The 25,731-nt window shown below is 44.2% G+C and overlaps 1 protein-coding gene across 1 annotated transcript in view; it reads left to right on the forward strand.

Annotated features, from left to right (window-relative positions):
• The window catches only part of HECW1 (HECT, C2 and WW domain containing E3 ubiquitin protein ligase 1), a gene marked incomplete at its 5' end in the record, with an annotated part of 255,628 nt that overhangs the window by 135,019 nt on the left and 94,878 nt on the right, over nucleotides 1-25,731 (forward strand). The window contains 6 exons of the mRNA XM_011983285.1: nucleotides 357-1,709; nucleotides 6,957-7,058; nucleotides 12,349-12,499; nucleotides 19,548-19,687; nucleotides 22,265-22,386; nucleotides 24,776-24,961. Of these exons, the coding sequence (XP_011838675.1) occupies nucleotides 357-1,709; nucleotides 6,957-7,058; nucleotides 12,349-12,499; nucleotides 19,548-19,687; nucleotides 22,265-22,386; nucleotides 24,776-24,961 (2,054 nt within the window). The remainder of the gene's footprint in view (nucleotides 1-356; nucleotides 1,710-6,956; nucleotides 7,059-12,348; nucleotides 12,500-19,547; nucleotides 19,688-22,264; nucleotides 22,387-24,775; nucleotides 24,962-25,731) is intronic.

The raw sequence follows: 25,731 nt of genomic DNA on the forward strand, positions 1-25,731 counted from the left end.
TAACACCACTACTACCCTCATCCCTGGAAGTCATTCCATGTGGCAAACACTGTTGAGCACCTACTATGTGCCCAGAACTGGGCTAGTGCTAAGTTTCGGGCATTTTAACCAAAAGATGAATTCCCTTGAAACAGATTTCAGAAATATATCCATGACTGCAAGTTGTTGTTAACATAGCAAGAGCTCAATCTTACAGAATTTTTCACTAGAGCTCTGGCCAGTGAGAAACCCTCATCAATCGACATTCAATATCCTAATGTAGAAATCCCTTAGTGATGGCTTACATGTCCCACAGGGTATCCTAACACCACAGTGCTCTCCTGGGAGAAATGACATATTTTTCTTCCTACCAGCAGATGATGAGGAGATTTCCCTGAGTACGGAGCCTGAGTCAGCCCCCATTCAGGACAGCCCCATGAACAACCTGATGGAAAGCGGCAGTGGGGAACCTGGATCTGAGGCACCGGAGTCCTCTGAGGGCTGGAAGCCAGAGCAGCTGGGTGAGGGCAGTGTCCTGGATGGTCCAGGGAACCAAAGCATGGAGCTTTCCAGACCAGCTGAGGAAGCAGCAGTCATCACCGAGGCAGGAGACCAGCGCATGGTCTCTGTGGGACCTGAAGGGGCTGGGGACCTCCTGGCCCAGGTGCAAAAGGACATCCAGCCTGCCCCGAGTGCAGAAGAGCTGGCCGAGCAGCTGGACCTGGGTGAGGAGGCGTCAGCACTGCTGCTGGAAGACGGTGAAGCACCAGCCAGCACCGAGGAGGAGCCCTTAGAGGAGGAAGCAACGACCCAGAGCCGGGCTGGAAGGGAAGAAGAGAAGGAGCAGGAGGAGGAGGAGGGAGATGTGTCTACCCTGGAGCAGGGAGAGGGCAGGCTGCAGCTGCGGGCCTCGGTGAAGAGAAAAAGCAGGCCCTGCTCCTTGCCTGTGTCTGAGCTGGAGACAGTGATCGCGTCAGCCTGCGGGGACCCCGAGACCCCGCGGACACACTACATCCGCATCCACACCCTGCTGCACAGCATGCCCTCGGCCCAGGGCGGCAGCGCGGCAGAGGAGGAGGACGGCGTGGAGGAGGAGTCCACCCTCAAGGACTCCTCGGAGAAGGATGGGCTCAGCGAGGTGGACACGGTGGCCGCTGACCCGTCTGCCCTGGAAGAGGACAGAGAAGAGCCCGAGGGGGCTACTCCAGGCATGGCGCACCCTGGCCACTCCGGGGGCCACTTCTCCAGCCTGGCCAATGGCGCGGCCCAGGATGGCGACACGCACCCCAGCACCGGCAGCGAGAGCGACTCCAGCCCCAGGCAAGGCGGAGACCACAGTTGCGAGGGCTGTGATGCGTCCTGCTGCAGCCCCTCGTGCTACAGCTCCTCGTGCTACAGCACGTCCTGCTACAGCAGCTCGTGCTACAGCGCCTCCTGCTACAGCCCCTCCTGCTACAACGGCAACAGGTTCGCCAGCCACACGCGCTTCTCCTCCGTAGACAGCGCCAAGATCTCCGAGAGCACGGTCTTCTCCTCGCAAGATGACGAGGAGGAGGAGAACAGCGCGTTCGAGTCTGTGCCCGACTCCATGCAGAGCCCTGAGCTGGACCCGGAGTCCACGAACGGCGCTGGGCCGTGGCAAGACGAGCTGGCCGCCCCTAGCGGGCACGTGGAAAGAACCCCGGAAGGTCTGGAATCCCCCGTGGCAGGTCCAAGCAATCGGAGAGAAGGTTAGACCTCAAACCTGATCAGAGTGAGAATAGGACCGTCAGGGGGACAAAGGTGTCACCAACAGTTTAAAAACAAGAGGGGCGAGGGATCGGTGTCAAACGGGGTTGCTGGGGCAATGTATGCCTGTCTTGTACATATATGTGTGCATGTGTATCTGTGTTTGAGTATAGATGACTGTGAGTAGCTGACACCCCACCATGTCTCAGATACACACCAGGAATTATGACTGGTTGGATGTGAGCGTGCACTTGTATGTGTGCTTCTATGTTTGTTTTAACTAATCACCAGAAGTGGTTAGTGTACATGTTATCCTAGTCTTGACAGCAGCCAGAGCCCCAAGGCTAGTATCAAATGATATATGTGGGAAATAATCTATCTACATTAAATGGATAATGTGTAAATATCTGCTGACTTTCAAAGCACATGGAAGATTAGCAATAGATGTTAATATTAGTTGAAGAACAGATTTTACCTCTGTTTTAGGATTCAACTAGCCCATGTACGTACATGTAGATATGTCTAGCCTACATATATTTGTCATTATTTATGTCCACTCAATTCTTGTTATTACTGTTGGTTTTGTTTTGTTGTTGTTGTTGTTGTTGGCGGCTAATGGAAGGGAAAATAACATGATTGTGTATAAATCACTTTGTTTCCAATACGAATCGAATCCAAAAGCTGCCACCATTAGTTTTAAAACATATTCTGTGTTTTAACCAAAGATGTTCTTTCTTAGTCACGCCTGTGGAATTATATGTGAAATTAATTTGCATTTCCTTATCCAGGAGTGGGAATTGTCTTCCAGTAAAGTGACAGTGGTATGACTGGGAAAAAAAAAATTGAGAAGTCACCTAATAATATGAAATAATTCAGTTGTTTTAAAAGAGAAAAACATAGCATCTGCTATTTTGCTGTTCTGCTGTTGAAATTAGCCTCCAACAAAAGGTGGGGATATTTTCTCTAGATTGTAAGCTCATCAAGGGCCAGAGTTGTGTTTCTTTATGTTTGAATTCTTAGCACCTAAACAATTGTAGGCTGAGGTGCCTACAAACTTTTTTGAACAGGAGCTAAAGTGAGCATTAAAAAAATAATTTTAAGTATTCAATAATGCCCGCTTCTACATTTCAGAAAAAGAGTGAGAGAAGGTGGCACATGCGAAAATGAGAAACGCAAGGAAATTGGTAGAGAAAAAGAAACACAGGCAGAAAGGTCAAACAGACAGCATGGAAAGGCACCCACAAGGAGCGGGATGGAAAATCCCTCTTGTGAGGAGAAGGGAATGGGAAATGCCTTTCTGTCACAAGGATGTTTTGAGGACTTCCTTTATTCTAGGCCAGATGTAATGCACTGGGCACAGGAAAATGGATTGGCATCAGGTGATGTATGGACATTACTCGATAATTACAGCATAATTTAAAAAAATACAACAAAAGGAGATTGGGGGATTCCCACATAAAAGGCACATGTAGGAGCTGGCAGGGATGTTGAGTTACAGAGGTCTGCAAACTTTTTCTATGAAGAGCCAGATAGTAAATATTTTAGACTTTGTGGGTCAAGAGGTAAAACATTAAGTGACTATTTTCACTAAAAAGCTTTTAGTACTGAAAAGTGTACTGACACTTTTCTTGGCTCAGAACCATACAACCCTGTTTTAGTGCACAGTCTGTTGGCCCCCATGTTGGGAGATAATCTACACATGGTCAATTGAAACTTGGCCCAGTGTAAATTTATATAAAAGCATGTTTTACAAACAAAAAAGTCACATCCTTGCCCTTGAGAGGTGGAACAGTCTAGCAGGTGGAAGCGCAGAAAGTGTTTCAGGGCCACAGTGGACATCTCTGCATTGGCATTGGCAGTGTCTAAAGAAATGTCTAAGTTCCTGAACTCTGCAGCGTGTAAACGCAGAAAAGGTTAAGAAGCACCTACATGTTTCATTATGGCGATCACAAGGGGAAATACAGAGATTCCCAAGGGGTCTCTTGAACTCCTGAAGGCCATGCACATGCTGGCATGTGACTTCTTTCCAGCCAGCCTTCCCCCCTTCAGCAGTGAGTCCCCGAGCTAACAGTGACTGCATTGTGGGACTGTCCCTCACTTGCCACCAGGCTTCACAACAGCAGGTGCTTCAAGAAAGCAGGGCTTTGACATGACCTGCCTCATATGTGATTGTGTGGGTGACCTCTGCTTCCATAAAAATCCCTATTGCTCTTTCGCCTTGACTTCCAAGATTGCAAATCCCTTTACTGTAGAAACTGCATTAGATGGCTGGGTGTGTTGGCTCATGCCTGTAATCCCAGCACTTTGGGAGGCCGAGGTGAGTGGATCGCCTGAGGTCAGGAGTTCAAGACCAGCCTGGCCAACAGGGTGAAACCCCATCTCTATTAAAAAAATACGAAAAATTAGTTGGGCATGGTGGCGGGCACCTGTAATCTCAGCTACTTGGGAGGCTGAGGCAGGAAAATCACTGGAACCCAGGAGGCAGAGGTTGCAGTGAGCCGAGATCGCACCATTGCACTCCAGACTGGGCAACAAAAGCAGAACTGTCAAAAAAAAAAAAAAAAAGAGAGAGAGAGAGAGAAACTGCATTAGATTAACTCATGTGGATTTGTTGTCCACGTGCCCACATAGATGAGGTGGCAACAATTTACAGAGGAACACTCTTCCAAGTCTGAACTGACAACTATACAGGCTAGTATTCTTTTCATACTTTTTGCTTCATTTCCCTCTATGAATAGCTCCTTTTTATAAGTTCAATTTAAAATAGTTCTTAAAAGACCTTCTGCAGATGAATGGAAAGAGTAATATAATATCATGGTTGTGAGCTCAGGCCCTGGAGTCAGGTCTCTTGGATTTATATACAGTCTTCCCACTTCCTCACCAAGTTACCTAGCTGCTCTGTGCCTCAGTTTCCTCATGTGCAAAATGGGTACAATTATAGACTCTCCCTCAACGGGTTGTTGGGAAAATTGAATGAGGTTATACTACAAAAGCACTCTGCCTCCCACCAAGTGAGGGTTCTTCCAGGCGGAGAAGCAGTGAGGGTAACTGTTTAAATTATGTTGTATAAAGCATCTAAAACAATCCTTTGAATTTGCATTTCCTGTACTTGATAATTCAAGAGACATTTTCACATTATTAGGTATAAATCACTTTGTTTCAAATAATATGTGAGGCAACCTATCTTTCTCTACAATTAGGTCACATTATTTATAAACAGAAGGGAATTTAAAAGGATGTCACTTGCTTTTAGCTGAGGAATAGATCTCCTTCTGGGAGGTTCTGGTGGGTTTCAACACTTGCTTTGTGTTTGAGGCAAGGGTGATGATGTGGAGCCCTGTCCTTGTGCAGAATAGAACTGCTTGCTTCTTCAGTGCCTCCATCCATTCAGTCGGCTGATATGTCGGTCACATCATTGCATTTGCTTGGGGTTCACAAGCAGGTGGGATCAGCTCCATTAACCCCAGGCAGTCAACAGTATTGTATTTCCACTAGCTTGGAGGAGTAATTAACCTGATTGGTTGCCTTAATTTCAAGAGGTAAGTCTATTGTTGTTTTTAAAGAAACTAAATTAAAAATGCAGCAGCTGATGACATAACAACTGTACCATGGTTTTGTTTAATTTTGGACACTAACCACATATACAAACAAACATGAGTGTGGTATCCACTTAAACACAGAGCCCATCTTTGAAACAGCAGTCTGTCCACAATGAACTGGGTGCCGGCATGAGAGGAACCTTCATTGTTTTCTATTAGCGTCTCCAAGGACCCAGAGGATTTGAGTAACATGCCAGAATTTGCTCAACAAATGATGTTCTATATTTAATATTTAAAAGGACCCTTTGTTCCTGAATATATCTCTACTTCTGTTTGCCAGTTAGCTCTACGAATTAAATCACAAAATTAAACCCACCTTTCTTCCTAATTAATTTATTTTTATTTTTGATCAGTTCTATAGAACTAGAGTGAGAAGAAATAATCATCCTTTCCATGTGTGGATATTCTAGGAAATATTCAGCATTTGAGATCCTACAACCATTTGACCACCATTTTCCAGTCTCTCTTCTTTTTGACCCAAGGGATAATGGAACACTTGCTATTTGCATCAGCAGAGGACAGAAGAAGGAGAAGGCCTGACCTTTGCCCTCTGGCCCTTAAAGGCTTTTGCAAGAAAACCAGCACGGTGTGAGGCAGGAGGAACCGTCTGAAAAAGGGCCATCCTTTGTCCTGGGCCCTTCTCACTCTGCAAAGATCAAGAGCACTGGCCTCTGATTATGTGACCCAAGCAGCTGGTGCTGCAGGCCTGCCTTCTGCATGGCTGCTCTACATGCCTGAGGACACCACTTCAGAACATTGTTCAGTTCGTTATAAGTCTGAACTGAGAACAATATAAGCTATGTCTGTCGTAGGTTTCCTTTTAATAATCTGAGGCATACATCCTGTGGATATGTTTATTTCTAAACTTTCTCCGTGTCTGTCTTTCTTTCTCCTTCTTTCCCATTTCTGTGTTTTGAGCTTTCCTGTCACCATCTTTCTGCTTTTTATCTACTTCCTTTGTCTCTTGTCCTTTCCTCTTTCCAGAGCACCCTGGCTTGTCTGATTTCTCCTCAAAATAATCTGGACAGTTCTGAGACCCCTCAGCACCTTGGCTCCCCTCCCCTACCCCCGAGCCTCCAGCTTTCCTACTACAGGAATTTACATTACATTCTTGGCTTGCCAGCTCCTTGACCTGTCTTGGAAAGGTAGCATCTAAGAATTCATTCCCCTCAAAAATCTGAAAAACAGCCTTTCGGCAGCCCTGTGATGAAACCTATCCAAGTAAGGAGGTGTCATTTTGCACAAGCCCAAGGAACTTTTATGGAACCTTATAAAACGCTGCATTTCCCTCAAACAGGCCTGTTTCCTCCACTGGGCTGCAATCAGGCTCTGCTAATTTTCTCTTGTGTTCCTTTCTGGTGCCACCTTCTGATTCAGGAAATTCGGGTCATTACAGAATCAGACTCAAATCCTACATATTGGACTGTGTGGCACAGATCATTAGTTATGAAGTGTTTGGATTTTCTTCATTTTTAAAAAAATATTTCCCCCTCTCATGAATGACTGTGAATGTAGCAAACTGGCACACACAAATGGATTTCCCACTCTTTGGGGTTGTTTCTTGTGGTACTTAGTTTTACAGTCATGCTTTTTTGATGATGTTGCCACAGCAGTGAATGAATCTGAATGTATTGACTATCTTGTCCGTAGGTGAATGTCCTATACTCCATAATTCCCAGCCAGTAAGCCAGCTTCCTTCCCTGAGGCCTGAACATCATCACTACCCAACAATCGATGAGCCTCTTCCACCAAGTAAGCTTTAGTTTTTAAAATCTGTGTCTTAACTCTTCCTATCAAGTCTAAGCAGGTCAGTATGAATTTGTGTGTAAACATCTAAAGTCTTTCCCAACTCCGTGCCTTACACTGTTAACAAAAACCAATATGACACCTACTCTAAAAACTGGTGGGGTTTTTTGGGTTTTCAGTTTGTTTTTTTGACTAGTCGTTTCACCATGTGATCCTGAAGAGAGAACACTGTGTTTTCAGCGCCTCTCAGCTTCTGAAATGGAGAGCGTTTCTTTATCACAGTTGACTAGTCTTTGCAAACTGTTCATGACCTTTAAGTCCCAAATTTTACATTTTATATTTAAAATTGCAGTTCAAGATAGAATAATCCTATTGTTCTCCATTGGATCTGTTACATCACAAGCATCTCCATATGTTAAAACAACTTCAACCCATCTGGGCACATGAACTTGTACTTCCCTTGCTATAACTTGCATCCATAGGTAATAGCTTCACATTTCTTCTGCAGTTCTTAGGGGTTGCCAGGCAAAATATCATCTTTAAGATAGAATTCAATGTCAGTTTCTCCTGGTAACTGTAGTATGTAATTAATAATTAACTAGTCATCTGAACTTGGGAAATTCATTTAATCTCTCAGAGACTTAGTTTTCTCATTTGTAAAATTTTAAAAATAAAATTTAAATGTCTTCATCTGCTAAATGAAAGGTTTGACCTAGATAGTCTCTAGATACCATTCTAGCTTTAACTTCATAATACTCCATTTAATAAATTTATAGGAAGAATTCGGTACCCCAGACATTATGTACTCACTTAGCATCACATATGTTCGTGAATTCTGGAACATCTCTGTTTTGGTTTTGACTTATTTTTCAAGCAAAGATAATATTTAAGATTTGATAGATTTTACAACTACAGAATCTTTCCAGAATGCAAGGAACCAGTGTTTCTTTACATTCTTTTGCCTGTGCTTACATGAAGCAGTTACAGTTTTCAAAAGGACAAGTGCTTATTTCTTAATTCATCTGTTCTTGGTAATGTGCTGTACTTTACCGGAACACCACTCCTCTCCCTATTCAGTTGTAATTTATTGGTGAGAAATCAAAGGACATCTTTAATATGTGGACTAACTTAAAGAAACACAATATTTGTTTTTCAAGGGCCAAGCCAAACATCATGTCCTTGAACTTTTGATGCCTGATTTCTTTCTTTCTTTATACACTGATTTATGGACATTCCATAAATGAATAGTAAAATTTTAGCATCACTATAAATACTTCCTAAGTAACACTTAATTGAAAAATATATATAACATGTTATCTCCAGGAAAGGGACGCTTTCCCCACAACAAATAACCTTTCAATGCATGAATCTCCTTCAAATCTGTGCAGTACAGATAACTAGTTATACATGCAAATATTATAAATGATTGTATATAAATCCATTGTAAAATAATTACTTTATATAAGCCACTTTCAATAATGAGAACAAATTTCTCCAGATATTTTTCAATTTTCTATCCATATAACAGTGAAAGACCTTAGAAAAACTGGTAATGAATCCTACCAACTGAATATTGTTAAATAATCTCAAATAGTACAAGAATTACCTTATTGCTGATAGTCATTCATTCAACAAATATTTATTGAATGTTTACCCTGTGCTAGGTACTATTGTGGGTAAGCAAAACAAAGATTCCTGCCCTCATGGAGCTTACAGTCTAGTCTGGAAGACAGATTAGCAAACAATAATTAAAAAGGGACTGGCCTAGCATAGGAGATGCTATGGAAAAGCAAAAATAGACCAGGGTGAGGGATCTCTGAGTTCGTGTGGTGGCGGCTGGTTTGCAATTTTAAAACAAGTGGTGAGAATAGGCTTCATTGAGAAAACAACACCTGAGGGTTAAGGGAGTTATCCCTGCAAGTGTTGGGCAGGAAGAGCTTTGCAGGCACAGGGAATGGCCACTGCCAGTCAGGAGGTGGAAACACCCTGGTGGGTTTAAGAAACAGGAGACCAGTGCGTCTGGAGCAGACTGAGGAAGGGAGAAGGCAGCAGGTGATGTAGTTAGGGAACTAGCAAGGCCCAGATCACGCAGGGCCTTGTAAACCACTTAAGGGCTTTGGCTTTTACTCTGAATGAAAGGAGGACATTGTAGAGTTTTCAACAGAGAAGTGACATTGTCTGCCTCAGATTTTGAAAAGTTTGCCCTGGTTGCTGTGTAGGGAATAAATTGGGAAGAGGAAAGATAGAAGCATAAGATTCAACATAAGATTATATCTTTATGCAGTAACCCAGGTGACAAACAATAGCGTAGCTTGGGCCAGGGTGGGAGCAGTGGAAGTGGTGAGGTCTGATTCTGGCCATATATTTTAAAGGTAGATTTGACGACAGATTGGATGTGTATATGAGAGAAAGATAGGTATCAAAAATGACCTAAGAGTTTCAACCTACAAAGATGAAATTGCCTTCAACTGAGATGGGTAGGAAAGGCTGCAGGCAGAGCAGGTTTTGGTGGGAAGGATCCGATACTTGGTTTTGATCATCTTATGTTTGAGATGTCATCCAGGTAGTAATGTCAAGAAGGAAATTGGATGTGTGACTCTGAAGTTCAAGAGAAAGGTCTAGACTATGCAATAATATTGCATTTGTTAAAATTGTTCAAAATGTACTGTTGTATAGATTTTTGTTAATATAATAACTAAATATGATACATGATCAGGTTCTACATTGTTCTTGGACTTTATGGAGAACATATAATTTAGTGTGCAATAGATCCTATAGTCTCAAATGAATTGACCTGACCTGCACTGCTATAACTTGCACCAGCATCATGAAGGTACTGTTTTCAGGTGGTCTTTAGACAAACCCATGGCATCACAGTGCTGAGCCCTTCAAGTCATGCTGATGCCTGAAGTTCCATTTGGAATTTATTTCCTTTGGTTATAAAATATGTGAAAGCAAATTCTTTACAAAGCAATCCAGAAAACATGTACATAGTTTCTGATTACACTTAGCTATGATTTTCTGAATATGTATGAGTATATAATAGCACAATACATTCCAGATATTTAATGTATTGACAAAAGAGCCCAGCTGTTGGGTTTACTACACTTTTCCATGAGGAATTGAAACATGTGGTGATAAGTTATCATTATTGCAACTTCATTTTCTAGCTTTTTCCCTTAATTTATAAAACCCAACCTTTCTCTGCAAAGGACCCCTCTCTTTACTGTAGGTTCCTGGAGGGCAGGGTCATGTGTCACTCAGCTCTGTGTCCTTAGGACCTGGCACGGTCTCTAGTTCAGAGTGAGTGCTACATAGTTTGTTCAGTTGAATTAAATTGCACAATGCTCTTCAAAGACTAATGGTCATTTTTTGTTGGAAGACAGTCATGTTGGATTCAAGAAAAATAGTTGTCCTGTTGCTTTTACTAATATTAGTTTGGGATCCATTAAAATTTTTAAGTTTCTAGATCAAGAGTAATTACCTAGTAATTATATGTATATACAATTTCATCCATGAGCTAATTACCATTTACACCTAACACTTGACAGCTGGATTATCATTAGATAATCATTAGATCAATTTTAATCAAAACCTCCTAGCACATATTTATACAATCTGCCTACATCTTTTCTTCAATTTATCTCATAAGTTACGTTTGGTGTTTGGGGGTACTTTGGTTTTTACTGGGCATTACTTGACAATCCGTCAGGTCAGGCATAAGCCATAATGCCACAAACAGATATACTATGTACATATAAAACAATAAATATGCCAAATATATTTTTTTCCCTTAAAAAAATGAGAGTTGCTATGTCATTACCTGAATAATAAGTTTTCAATGGAACTGTTAATATATGACCTACTCCCAAAAGCTATGGCTTTTCTCACTGAAAAGGCTGGATGGTTTTCCTCCTTTTGCGGACATTTGTGCTTTTTCTTCTTCTTTAGTCTTGTGTATTTTCAGCATAACTTTATCACACTGCTGCTATTTCCACAATGCGATGTGTGGAATCTAAAAGCTTTGCCCATCTCTGTACAGCAGGCATCGCTCTTCTATGTTTCGCTCAAATGTGAACACATTGCTTCCAGCTCTTTCCCACCCACCTCACCCCAACGCAGCCCCTGCCTGTATTATGTAGTGACTCATCCATGCTTCCACCTTTTTGTTTTCTATTTTTGTTTTCTTTTGTTTTTAATTTGGGAAGCAAGGGAACTTTTCTTTATCTCGGGCTCCCTCTACTGTTTGGGATGGTTATTTATCAACAAAAGGGTACTGCCTAGTTACTGGTTTGGTTTGGTGGCCAGAGATATTTGACAACTGCGGGTTGAATATACACTGTTAATTAACAACTTAACAAAAGGCTGTTTTGAAACCCTAACAATCATTTCCTTCCATTCACCCACTCAAGAGGAAAGGCAATCGATTAAGTTTGCTAACTATAAGACAGAGGTCATCTAAATTCGCAGATCCAAGATTTTAGAACAGTAGTTAAAACTGGTTTTAATCTGAGGGCCATTCTTCTCTCCACTGAACCCAGACTTAGCAAAGAAAGGGTTCTCCAGCATCACAGTGTCAGCTCTCACTGGAGGATACTCCAATCTTCCACAGCTGTCGTTTGAGTAGCCAACAAGAGTGACAGTGGGGATGGACATTTCTAAAGAAATAAATTCATTAAACATTAGATTTTCTCTTTAGAAATTATTAGAATTTTGGCCGGGTGTGATGACTCATGCCTGTAATCCCAGCACTTTGGGAGGCTGAGGTAGACCTGAGGTCAGGAGTTCGAGACCAGCCTGGTCAACCATGGCCAACATGGTGAAACCCTGTCTCTACTAAAAAATACAAAAATTAGCCGGACCTGGTGGCTGGCACCTGTAATCCCAGCTACTTGGGAGGCTGAGTCAGGAGAATTGCTCGAACCCAGGAGGTGGAGGTTGCAGTGAGCCAAGATCGCACCACTGCACTCCAGCCTGGGTGACAGAGCAAGACTCTGCTTCAAAAAGAAAAAAAAAAAAGGAAAGTATTAGAATTTTAACATAGGTCTTGGTCAAGGAACCACAAGTACTGTTTAATATGGCCCAGCAGAGAGTCTGAGTTCATTAAACTGTTTTCTGAGCTCCCGAGTTCATGCCAGTGTCCCAGAAGTCGTGGCAGGTGCTGTGGGCAGGGTCTGGCCTGCAGCCATGAACCAATGGTGAGTTCTACCTGCAGAAGACCTGGAAGTTGTATGCGTTTCACATGGGTCAGTGGTTTGTCCTTGATTTTTCTTTTTGCCTTCTTGTTAAACACTAGACTGGGAAGCTCGAATTGACAGCCACGGGCGGGTCTTTTATGTGGACCACGTGAACCGCACAACCACCTGGCAGCGTCCGACGGCAGCAGCCACCCCGGATGGCATGCGGAGATCGGGGTCCATCCAGCAGATGGAGCAACTCAACAGGCGGTTGGTGATCATTATGCAATGAGCTCCCCTAAACCACAGTGAAAGGAGAATGGCAGCTAGAGACACTCCCCTTACACTTTTCTGCCCAGACTGTACGAGGAGACTGGAAAGTAATTAAGTATCTTAAGAAACCTATTCCTAGCAGGTATTTGGAAAGCTAGATTTAGAATTTGGTGGCAAGAGACAAGTTAAGCTTGAGTGTCATTTAAGGATGGGATATCATCTAAACTTCTTAATAGCCTAGGCTCAAAAACAGGAGTTCTTGACCAAGGGCCGGTGTATCCCCCTCTCCTGGGATGTTCACCAAGGATGTCAGTGTTCCTTGAACTTTCCAGGCACTATACCCAAATTATGCATAGATACACATTTTTCTGGCTGACTGATCCATACCCATCATACAGTTCTCAAAAGGATACAGACCTCGGTTAAGAACATTCCAAGGACAGGTTCCATAAGAAGACTAAAAGCTGCCTGGAGAATAAACTGTCTCATAAATCACTGTATGCATTCCTACCCTGATCCCATAATTGATATATGCCTATCAATAATAATTTGTGAAAAGCCTTCATCTTAGAAAAAGAAATGTTTAAAAACATTTTTTGAGAATTATTTTTTTGAGAACTTGTAAAGATATCATTTTGTTTTTAACCTACAAACAAAACCTTAAACAGTATCAGGCTTAAACAGTGGTCCATTCATGTCAGAGATGACGCAGTAAGCTAGTATAGAGCATTGTCTCTGACATCTTGCTCTTTAAGACCGGAGTGGCAGCTTCAGGATACTTTTGATTACCAGGAATTGCAAACTGAGGCTTCCTTCAGTTGAAATTGCACCCACATGCTGTCTTGCTTTCATGTCAAGTATGAAGGTGAAGGAAAAGTTGAGAAAGACTAAAAAGAATGAAGAACTGGGTTTGTGGAACACACCTACTGATAGCAAATGCCTTTGAGATTTAACTGTTATCTGCCAGAAAAAAAGGAGGAGAAACAATTTAGTCCTATTAAAAACACATGGGGCCGGGCACGGTGTCTCACGCCTGTAATCCCAGCACTTTGGGAGGCCGAGGCGGGTGGATCATTTGAAGTCAGGAGTTTGAGACCAGCCTGGCCAACATGGTAAAACCCTGTCTCTACTAAGAATAGAAAAAAATTAGCCAGGCGTGGTGGCAGGCACCTATAATCTCAGCTACTCAGGAGGCTGAGGCAGGAGAATCGCTTGAACCTGAGAGGCGAAGGTTGCAGTGAGCTGAGATTGCACCATTGCACTCCAGCCTGGGAGACAGAGTAAGACTCCATCTCAAAAAAACAAACAAGCAAAACACATGGAAACAAAAAAAAAAAAGAAAATGAACTTCTGGTTACTGTTATACACAGAGGAGCATACTTTAGGTGAAAATCACCAGAACATTTTTTCATTGCCTGAACGTTTGGAAGACATTTGCTTTCCACCTTTCCCCATCAGCAGCTGAGTGTTGAAGTCATTAACAAAAACCATAAAAGACTTGCATTGGCAGCACACTTTACAGTCATTCCCACTCCAACAAAGCATGTTACAGAGAGGAAGTCCTGATAACCCAGTTTTACAAGGCATGAATGGACCAAAATCCATGGGAGAGTCCTTTCATGGTGATTGCAACAAGATTCGTGTAACTAAAAATGTAGAAGACAAAGTAAGCTCATCTTAGATAGAGACCCTGTTGTGATTCTGTAGGCAGAAGTTAGCCCCTAGGTCTCTCTTGCCAAAACTGATAAGCTCCAATTGTTTAGCAGAGAAATAGGGGAAGGCATCGTCAGGCTGTATTCATAAGAAGTGCTGTTTTGAACACTAACCAAAGCAAGACAATGAATCTGAAGCAGAAGGAAGCACCTTGACCTATGGCATAAACATCCATGGAAGTTTATCGGGGTGATCAGCTTGCATAATATAAAAATTAGGCCAAATCCATCCTGAACCAGGTCTCCAAATAAGTTTTATAGCCTTTGATATGAATTCCTGTGCCCTCCAGTGGAGATGAACATGCTGGGAGAGGCAGCTGGACTTTGCCGAGTAGGAAGTTGCATTTGCTACATCCATCTGGACAGATAAAAAGAAAAGGAATTTAGCACTTTGAGAAGGTACTTATTTCTTGTGAAAAAGTGTACCTAGGGAAGATCAGATAACCTTCAAATAAGTATCCAGGCTTTTCCATACTTATCTTAACCCATTGCTTTGAAGCATTTAAGATTTTCTGTATTTGGCATGATAACAGGCAGCCCCAGAAAGTACACTTTCAATCTTCTATCCATCTCACATGCGACCACACACACCAGGGTCATTATTTTGATAACCCACAGTTATCCGGAGAAATTTACAATGATTACTGGCTCACAGCCATGTGAAAGTATTACTCAGTGTTGCAAGGAGTTTCCCTTGAGCCTAACCAGATGACTGTGAAAATCAGATGTGTTTGTGCAAGGAGACATAACACTAGGAAGTGCAGAGTACACAGTAGCAATCAATGTGGAAGCTTGTGTGGTAGGTCGCAGTGACCATGTTCCAACTCAGCCATTCCCCAGACGCGGCACACTCTTCCAGGCCTTTATGGCTTGGCCACATGGTCCCACTGCAGGAAAATGCCTCATGCCTGCCTCCCACCTGAAACACAGCTTGTCCTACAGACCTGACTCAATATCATGTGCCCCAGGACGCCGTCCCAGAATCCTCCACACAGAGCCAGTGACTTCCTCCCCTGTAGCCTCCAGAATGTGCCTGCCTCTGTTGCCACTTCTTACCTTTTTGCCTTATTCTTCCTTCTACCCTTCTCTGCTCCCAGCACCTAGTGTGGTGCCAGAAGGTTAATAGGACTCAGTACAAGATCGTTTTCTGGGTTAATTCCCATGCTTTCAGAATATCCAGAATTAATTCTACTTTCACAAATATTTACTGAAAAGCAGAAAATATAAATATGTATTCTTATTTTAAATAATCAACTAAAGTTTGATTTTTAAATTATTTGTATAAAATTATGATAATTTAAGGGAAATCGAAGTTTTAAATAGAAAAAAGTGATCTATACTTTAGCTATCCCAAGGATGATTTAGCTTTTTTTTTTTTTTTGAGACAGAGTCTCACTCTGTCGCCCAGGCTGGATTGCAGTGGCATGATCTCAGCTCACTGCAACCTCCGCCTCCCGGGTTCAAGCCATTCTCCTGCCTCAGCCTCCCGAGTAGCTGGGATTACAGGCATCCACCACCGCACTCAGCTGATTTTTGCATTTTTAGTAGAGAGAAGGTCTCACCATGTTGGCCAGGCTGGTCTCGAACCCCTGGCCTCAGGTGATCCTCCTGCCTTGGCCTCCCAAAGTGCTGGAATTGCAGACATGAGCCACTGTGCCCAGCCAGTTTAGCTTTTTAAAAACATGTGTCCATCTTCAATTTCCATATGCATGCACAATTCTTACATGATTACGATGGTGATATGTAGTTAGTTTCATATTCTTTTTTCACTTACTACACTGTAAGCATTTAATATTGCCGCATAGTCTTCAGATTAACATGTAATTACTTGTATAGTATTCCACTGAATGGCTGAAGTTTAGTTAACCTAATTTCATACTGTTGAATGTTTTGCTTATTGCTTTTGTCACTGTTTCTTGTCGCAAGGGCCTGCTAAATATTAAGACTGCCTTATAGTGGAGGGTTTCCTTAGGGTTCTATTCCCAAAAGATTAGGCCAAGGGAGATAAATGTGGATTTGGCATTTGGTATCAATGCCTAACTGCTTTCTACATTAGACATTGTGGTTCTAGGGGTTTACTCTGCCAACAACTACAGCTTCACTTCCATCTTATCTTTTGGTTTGTTTTTGTTGCTATAAGAGGTGATCCTGGTATTTTGATGCCACTTAGATTTCGCTTGGTTTTGGAGGGCTTTTTTTTTTTTTTTTCTTGTTTGGGTTTGTATGTGTGTGTGTGCGTGTGTGTGTGTCCATTTACAAATTATATATGTCAGCTGACTTTTTAGCTAATTTTCATTAGCCCTCTATCTATTATAAACATTTAACCTTTTGCTACAAAAAAAATGGAGGAGGATATTGATGGATAATTCCTAATGAAATAGAAGAGAGCTGCTGCCTCTCTCTCCTGTTTAAAGCTGGGAAACCTCTGAGGCTGCAGTCCTGCCCTGAGAGACTGAGACCCTCCTCAAGCCACTGCATGCCCTGCTTCCCCAGACTGCCTTTGTGCTTCGGCAGAGGTCAGACATGGGGCCAAATGCAGGATTTGAGGCTGTTGACTCAGTAAGGCCTGCGATAACGAAGGTCCAGCTGAGGACATGTGAAGTAGGTTGTGACACTGCTGACATTATCCTCATCAAATAAGATCATATTTACTCATAATGCTCTGCTGTGGTTACTGCACATTGGAAAGGAAGGGAAGGTTACTGACATTTTTCTAAGCCCTATTCCAGGCATCTGTTGCTGAGTAAAACTACACCAAACGTAGTGGCATAAAACAACCACAAGCATTTCTTCTTACCATTATTTCTCATGGTTCTGTTTTGACTGAGCCCAGCTAGACAGTTCTCTCCCGGGATATCTCCTGGTTGCAGTCAGAGGGTGGCCGGGACTGGAGACTCACATATTAGGAGCTTGATGCTGGCTGTCGGCTGGGCCTCTCAGCCAGGACACCTGCACAGAGACTTTCCATGAGGCCCAGGCTGCCTCAGAGCATGGCTGCTAAGTTCCATCACGAGCTGCTACAAACTCTATTAGTCAAGGTAGTTGAAGGGGACATGGATTCTGTCTTTTAAAAGGAGAGATACAGTTCTGGAAGAGTATGTGGGTCTAAAAATATCGTTGTGCCATTTTGAGAAATGCAGCCTGCCATAAGGCATTTAGGGAATCCTCCTGGTAGCAGCTGCCTTAGTCTTTGGCAGGCTCCGTTCTCCGCCTTGGTCAAGGTCACACACTTGGGCAGCTTCTTGCTGGCACCCCCTGCTTTCCTGCCACAGTTATATTCCCTGAGTCCCCAGCAGGGAGAAGATCACAGAGGGCCATCGTTCACCATCCATCACTCTTCACAACCTCCCACCACAGATGTACGGGGTGGTGAATTACCACAAATATTTCTGTCTGTAGATACACCACCGCTCAGCTCATCGCCCCCTTCCACATTTTGTTCTAAGAGGCCTGCTCAGGAAATGCCTTGCAGTAACCACTCCAGGCAAAGGTGGCTTCTGAAAGGTGTCAGAAGTGAGTGGGAGTCTCCCCAGATAAAACAACAGTGAAAGCAAGCCCTTAGACCAGTAGTTCTCAAACCTAGATATAAATAATACTTCCTACAGAACTCGTTAGAAATGCAGATTTTTATTTTGCTTCAATTTCTGTAATTTTAACAATCACTCAGATGATGCTCTTGCAAATGGTCTGGAGACTACAGTGAGAAAGCTTTCCTCTGTAAGATCAAGGAAAGGGCGGGGCACTGGTCTGCAGAAATCCTGCCATAATGGAGCCTCGTCTGTGCAGCGAGCATCCCCGCGCGTTCCCACCTGGGATTGCACTTGGAGACTGGCTATTCCCTGCTACCCTGTCTCTCATCCTCCTCCTCCTCTTCACCCCCTCATTGCTTTCCCGGAGACAGAAAGTCTCCAGCCTAGGCTGTTGCAGGAGCCCCCAGCTGCTCTCCGCAGCTCCAGACTCCTCTCCTGCAATGCATTCTCCACTCCGACACTGGGTAATCACTCTCTGTGTACATCTGGCCCTGCCTGGTTTTTTTGGTTGTTTTTAGCAGCCACCCATCACCAAGAGCAATGGTTCCTTCTCAAGATTGATCCCTAGGCCAGCAGCATCAGGATCACCTGGGAACTCATCAGAAATGCACATTCTTTAAAAAAAAAAAAAAAGAAAAAGAAAAGAAAAAGAAAAAAGAAATGCACATTCCTGGGCCCTACGCCAAACCTACTGAATCAGAGACTCCGGGGGTGAGGCCGGCAGTCTGTGTTTTAAGTCCTGCGGGTGATTCTGCGCGGCTCAGGTTGGGGAACCTGTGGCCTAGAGAATAGCACCCATCCTACTGCAGGGCGCCCTCTGGGGCTCCTTCCTCCCTATCCACTGGTCTCCTGGCCCTGCCCGGTGCCCACACACCCTGATGCCACTGCCAGGTGTCTCAGAGCTCCCCGAGGGCGGCCTGCTTTCGCACATGTTGTTTCTCTTCTGAAATGTCCTTTCCCAACAGACTCTCCAACAAATTCGTACTCCAACTTCACAATTTACAAACCTTGGGAGGTTCCTCATCTGTGTCCCACACACCTCTTGCCTGTCTGTGACAGCCTTTCACCTGGCTGGAGTTATGGCTTCCGTCCCATTTGCCTTTTGTTACATCTCGACTGTGTGTGTTTAAAGGGCAATGTCATATTCTAATCGACTCCTCCATCGAAAAGTCCAGCTCAAAGCCTTTACACATTGGAAGGGTTAGCAAGTATTTGGTACTTGGCAAGGTGGCTAGCTGGCTGGCCAAATGACTAAGTCCCCAACTTGGGAAGAAAAACAAAATGAGCCTTTGAATAAGCAGAAAACATTTATTTATTTGCCAGCATGCTATTAGGTATAATATTTCCATGACCTTTGCCCAATTATATCAATTATCCAACAAATAAAACTAAGTGAGTAGAACCGCTAGCCCAGTTTGTACACTTATTACAATAGTGTTGAGGTAATTTGATATCTTAGTTGTAGCATTTTAATTTACTTCCCACACTCTTATTTTAGACTTAGCCTGATTTTGTTTAATGCAGGGCACAGGCTGTTTTGCATGATTAGTTATTATTTGTGTTGATTTTTGAAAAGTCACCATACTTGAAACTCATCATAGCTTACAAAACAAAAAGAACTCGAATCATCTTAGAGATACTTGTCTTGCTAATTGTGCTGGCTATCTTGTGGGAATTTTAAGCATTTCTTTCCTGACATTCAAGACAATTCTTTACAGATTTCTCCAATTATCTGATTCAGAGTATTGGCCCCCAAGGAGCAAACCAAAGTTAACTCCTGTCTTTCCATTTTCTAATGCAAAGGTATCAAAACATTCAGCGAACCATTGCAACAGAGAGGTCGGAAGAAGATTCTGGTAGCCAAAGCTGCGAGCAAGCCCCAGCAGGAGGAGGCGGAGGTGGAGGGAGTGACTCAGAAGCCGAATCTTCCCAGTCCAGCTTAGGTATTGGAGGAGGGGTCCCCACAACCTGTGATGGCTTCCAGGGGCTGTGTGACAGAGGGCTACAAGCCTGTCACCCTGCCTCATGGGGAGCAATGTGCCCCAGGGTGAAGAGAGTGGAAGGCCAGGGTAGAGGATAGAGGCATGCCTGGTGCCCCCAACGGAAAGCAGACCAGAATGAGCTTCCCACCAGGAAACTTAGGAGAAGTGATCACAGTGAAGGAAACACCACCACCCTGGCGTGGGGATCTGGAGACAGGAAAGCAGATGAATTCCGGGGATGGAGCTGAATTTGCTAGAGTGCTTGTGGAGCAAGGCAACTTTGTCAGTGGCTCAATCATGTAGTGTTAACTAAATGTTTTATTTATTTATTTATAATTTATTGTTAAGTAAATTTATTGTATTTGTTGGTGTCCTAAGGATTTTTTCACTTATAAATAAAACATGCAATAAAAATTCACAGTCTATTTCAAAGGAGCTGTGTGATAACACTAGGAATAATCACTCATTTGCACATAGAATAAAATTCAGTTCCCCCAAGAGAAGAACCTAGGAATGAAGAGGTTTTCCAGCATGCCGCAGGAAGGAATTTTTACCCACTACAGTAGGCATTCACCTGGGGCCTGGTTTTCCTGGTCTTCATTTCTTTGAATTGGCCCGAGTGGAACTCAGACAAGGATAATCGAAAGGCATGAGACTAGCTTCCACCTTTTTTTTTTAACCTGTAGTGAGATAAGATTATCACAGTGACATCCTAATAATCCACTTTCTTTTTAAATTGGGTAAATGATGGCAGATTTATTTGCCAAAAGAAGGGTTAGAGAACAGTCTGGGCAGGCAGCACTGGGATTCCAATCCTGCCAGGTCTCAGCCGTCTAGGGCAATGCAGAATATTGGACATTTTCATGTGATTTTTAAAAAGGCACATCCACAGTTCCACCACCAATTTTAATTTCCCCCTTTCAATTTATTTTACCAGATATGCTAACTAAACTGACTAGTTTAGGTTTTTCTGTTACTATTATTATTATTATTATTATTATTATTACTGAAGAGAGAGCTCTCTTTGTCACCCAGGCTGGAATGCATGGTGCGATCATAGCTCACTGGAGCCTCAAACTCCTGGGCTCGAGCAGTCCTCCCAACTCAGCCTCCTGAGTAGCTGGGATCTCAGGCATGCACCACCACACCTGGCTAATTTTTTCATTTTTTGTAGAGACAGAGTCTTGCTATGTTGCCCAGGCTGGTCTCAAATTACTGGCCTCAAGCGATCCTCCCGCCTCAGCCTCCCAAAGTGCTAGGATTACAGGCATAAGACACCACACCTGACCTGTTATTTATTTCTTTGTTCAAACTTCTGAGAGAGACAAGGTACAATAGCCAAGTAACTAGAAACACGAGGAAAAGGCAGCAGAAAGTTTATTTCTGAGTTTGATATTAAATGAGTTGGCATTTACTGTATTAAAAAAAATCCCACAATTAGTGGCTGAAACTCACAGCCATGCATCTACCCCACAGTTCTACAGGTTGGCAATTTGAGCTGAGCTCAGCTGGGTGGCTCCTCAGAATGCTGCTGAGCTCACCTGTCCATCTTGGATCAGCTGTGGAGTCGGCCAAGGGCTGACCTGAGACAGCTGCCACTAGGGTGGCTTGTCCCTGCTCCCATGGCCCTGTGGCCTCTCATCTTGCAGCAGCCTCACCCAAGCTCATTCTCATGGCCATGGCAGGGTTATCAGAGAGTGGAGACACACAGGTCTCTTGAAACCCTGATGCAGAACTGATCCGTTGTCACTTCTGACAAGTTCTGTTGGTTGAAACAAGGCACAAGGCCAGCCCCAATTCACCAAGGGGAAGAGCAGCAAAGTCCCAATGCAACTGGGTGTGGATACAAGGAGAGGAATTGTGGTCCTTTCCGCAAACAGTCTATCACAGCTATGGTTAGCAATTTGTAAAGGAAATAAGAAAAAATAGCCAGGCATGGTGGTGCATGCCTGTAGTCCCAGCTATTCCGCAGGCTATGTATCTGGGAGGATGGCTTGGGCCCAGGAGTTCAAGGCTGCAGTGAGCTGTGATCGCGCAGCTGCACTCCAGCCTGGGTGACAGAGCGAGACCCCATCTCAAGAAAAGCAAAAAGAGAGAGAGGAAGGAAGGAAGGAAGGAGAAGGAGAAGGGGAAGGGGAAGAAGAAGGGGAAGGGGAAGAGGAAAGGGTAGGGAAAAGGAAAGGGAAAGTAAGGGAGAGAGACAGAGAGAGAGAGAGAAAGAGAAAGAAAAGGAAGGAAGGGAAGGAAGGAAGGAGAGAAAGAAAGAAAGAGGGAGGGAAGGAAGGAAGCGAGGAAGGAAGGAAGGGTAAGGAAAAAGAAAATCATTGTGATAAAAGGGAAGAGATGTTGTGGAGGAGCCTTACTGAAGTTATGCAGAAACACTGCTAGGAAATGATGATTCTTAACTGACATACGTAAAGTAATGACACTTGGCCTAAATCCAACAGTCTGCTGTGTGGGTGAAGGCTTGTGTGCTGCTGCCATCAGGAGCGAAGTACAGAGGTTGAAATGCCTTTTTCTCAACTTCATTTTTTCCAGATCTAAGGAGAGAAGGGTCACTTTCTCCAGTTAACTCACAAAAAATCACCTTGCTGCTGCAGTCCCCAGCGGTCAAGTTCATCACCAACCCCGAATTCTTCACTGTGCTGCATGCCAATTATGTGAGTGCCCTAAAATGCGGAGGGAGGGGCCTGGCTTGGCAAGACCCAAAACACAGCTTTGTAAAGTCATCTGATAGATCTGAAAGGGTAGAATTTTAACGTAAGCAAGAAAAAACAAAGAAGACAGCTCAGTCCACTCTTTTGACTATCTGTGAGTCTTCCAAAAAGGACAAAAGCTGGATTTGGAAATGCTGTTGCCTCTTTGGGTTTTTGTTAGGCTCAAATGTGTTAATGTCAGTGAAAGTGCTTTGGAAGCAAACTTGTTTTTATTATTATTAAAATTTTAAAGGAGCAAGATTATGAATCGGCCAGATTCCCTTCAACCTAATCATTTTATAAAATCGTTTTCACTGATAAAATTTTAAAGCAGAGTTCTTCTAGGTAAATAACGGGGTTTCTTTTTGACATGGTTTTTTAAAATATCACACTGAAGTTAAATTTGATATGATTTTACGTATGTAGTTTTTTCATTGCTTTTTTTGGTATTATCAAGAAAGCAATGGCATGATATCACTATATTCATTAATTTTTCCATTCAACAAACATTTTTTGCGGTTCAGGCTCAGATCTAGGTGCTGGAGTCACAAAGACAGATTAACGTGACACCTAAACAGTAGGAGATCCCATTTTGTGGAGCAATGATGTGAAAAAGATCAGCCCAGTGTGACAGGACCAGGCCAAACTGAGGGAGGACAGAGTGCTCTGGGGGCGCTAGGGAGCATTCTTGGGGAGGCGGCTGAACTGAGTCCTGAAGGTCGAAAGTGGACAAGAAGAAGTCCAGGCAGAGGGACATCTGTAGAAAGGATGCACCCATGAGGGGGCCTGGGGGACAAGTCCAAGGTGGTGAGTGTGAGTGACTGGCAGGAGGGAGAGAGGAGGAGGGGCTGGAGACTGGGCAGCAGAACACCTGGTAATTCCATGCAAAGGAGCCTGGATCTACTGCAGCAGGTCACAGGAGTCAACAGTAGCACTCAGGCTGCCTGACCAGGGGGGTTGATGATGCATTTTCTCTGGCAGAGTGTCAGGGAGAGAGACTGAGCTGAGGGGGTTAAGACACGGGCTGATTCAACCGCTGAGTGAGAGATGATCTGGCTGTGACCTAAGGAAGGGGTGGGAGCGTGGCAAAGAATGGCTCCATTCAAGGACATTTCTCATGGACTCAGCAGCACTTAGGTCCACCGTGATCATGAGTGGGCGCAAGATGATAACTCAAGAAAGACAGCGTAGTTTCTGCTTTGGGCACCTGGGTGAGGCAGTGACCGCACTAAGCTGGAGCTGGAGTTTGACTGGGTGATGGAGGGCATGGCTGCAGAGGGGAATATCAGTTTTTAGCAGGTTATTTCTGAGAAGCCTGTGGGATGCCCAGTGGCTCGATCCCAAGCAGCTCCCCAGAGGCGTTGTGGGGGCCACAGGGAGAAAGCGCGTGGCACATGGCCATGCCCCAGCTCTGGGTGCAGGTGGCCCTGGGCCAGTAGGAGCCACTGGCCCAATCAACCCCCTGTCTACATGTGGTCTGTCCTTTCACGCACACCCCTGCCGCCACACACACACACACCAGCCCTGTGTGCCGTCACATTGTCATTTCTTTCTTCATCTGTTCCCATCCCCCAACCCCCTACACACACACACACACACACACACACACACACACACACGTTTTTACATAGGATTCAAAGAAATGACAGACCTCTCACGTCCAGCCTTCAATCCCCAGAGGCCCTAAATTAATGCTCCCTGTTTTAGACAGGTAGGAGGACCAAAGGCAGACCTCAATAGTCAGAGAAGGGACTATGGAGGAGAGAGAGGAGTGAGGTTCAGGCAGGTAGAGGGAGACCAAGGAGAGCCAGACGTGACTGAGACAGCGAGAAAACCGTGTGGAGTCGCATAGAAGGGTGGTGGGCCGTGTCCTGTACTGCGCAGCACTCAGCTGGAACGGGTGTCACAGATTGTCCATGTGGGCCAAGGGGGCATGATTCAATGCACGTTTACTTTTTTTTTTTTTTTTTTTTTGAGACAAAGCCTTGCTCTGTTGTCCAGGCTGGAGTGCAACAGCACAATCATGGCTCACTGCAGCCTCTATTCTCGGACTTAGGTGATCCTCCCACCTCAGCCTCCCAAGTAGCTGGGACCACAAGCACGTGCCACCATGCCCCGCTAATTTTTAAAATTTTTTGTAGAGATGGGATCTTGCTGTGTTGCGCAGGCTGGTCTCGAATTCCTGGGCATTTACTTCTTGAGCAAGAGCTCATTTTCTGAGGCCTCTACCTCACACTCATAATAAACCGCTGTGTCACAATCACACTTAGCAGTGTTAGGGTGCTCACGGTGTGCTTGCTCTGTGTTTTTCCTCATTCCCCACTCCTTACCCCATTGCCCTGACCCGTCTCAGAGTGCCTACCGAGTGTTCACCAGTAGCACCTGCTTAAAGCACATGATTCTGAAAGTCCGACGGGATGCTCGCAATTTTGAACGCTACCAGCACAACCGGGACTTGGTGAATTTCATCAACATGTTCGCAGACACTCGGCTGGAACTGCCCCGGGGCTGGGAGATCAAAACGGACCAGCAGGGAAAGGTGAGTGTGACCCACATGCTGGGTTTTCATCAAACAGGCTCCTTCCCCAAGGTGAAGATTAGCGAGGATGTGAGGAGGAGGGTATAGGGAGGAGTTATGTCTGGGACATGCGCTGTCAGCTGCCAACAGGAAAGAGGGTGATGACCATCCACATCTGGGCTTCTCAACCTCAGGGCTACTGTGGGGAGAAGGGGGCCAGGCCAGGGGAATGCCCTGTGCCTTACGGGACATTAGCAGCATTCCTATCCCTCAAGCCACTAGATGCCAACTGTTGTGACATTGCTATGTGTTCCCTGAGGGGGCAAAGTCACACCTAATTAAGAACCACTGTCTGCATGATTTTAAATTTAGGTTTGGAACATGGAACCGAATTCTGTCCAGTGAACTTTTGGTTGTTTGCCTCCTTAGACAGCTAACTCTCAGGGGATAAACTCGTTGGTTAAATGCAGTGACACTGTTAGAGGATTTGTTGTGATTTCCCTAATACACCTTAAGTTTTCTGTAAAACAGCCTAACAAGCAGAGTGGGGTGTGCTGGGCCCGTGTGATCTTCCCTGGCTTCCAGTTTGCTTCTGTGTGACCTTAACCCAAACCGGGCCTTTCTGGCCATGCTTTAGAAGACTAGCTGAGTCTGAAAACAAGAACGTTTCTTCCTAATCTTCATCAGCCATCTCAATGTATTCAAAGGACAGGCCAAGTAATTTACTAGAACTGAACCTGTGTAACCTTCTATGAACTTTACCAGAGAGAATCCCTCCCTCTTTCTGGTCC

The sequence above is a fragment of the Mandrillus leucophaeus genome, unplaced genomic scaffold (assembly GCF_000951045.1).
Source record: "Mandrillus leucophaeus isolate KB7577 unplaced genomic scaffold, Mleu.le_1.0 Scaffold248, whole genome shotgun sequence".
NCBI lineage: Eukaryota > Metazoa > Chordata > Mammalia > Primates > Cercopithecidae > Mandrillus > Mandrillus leucophaeus.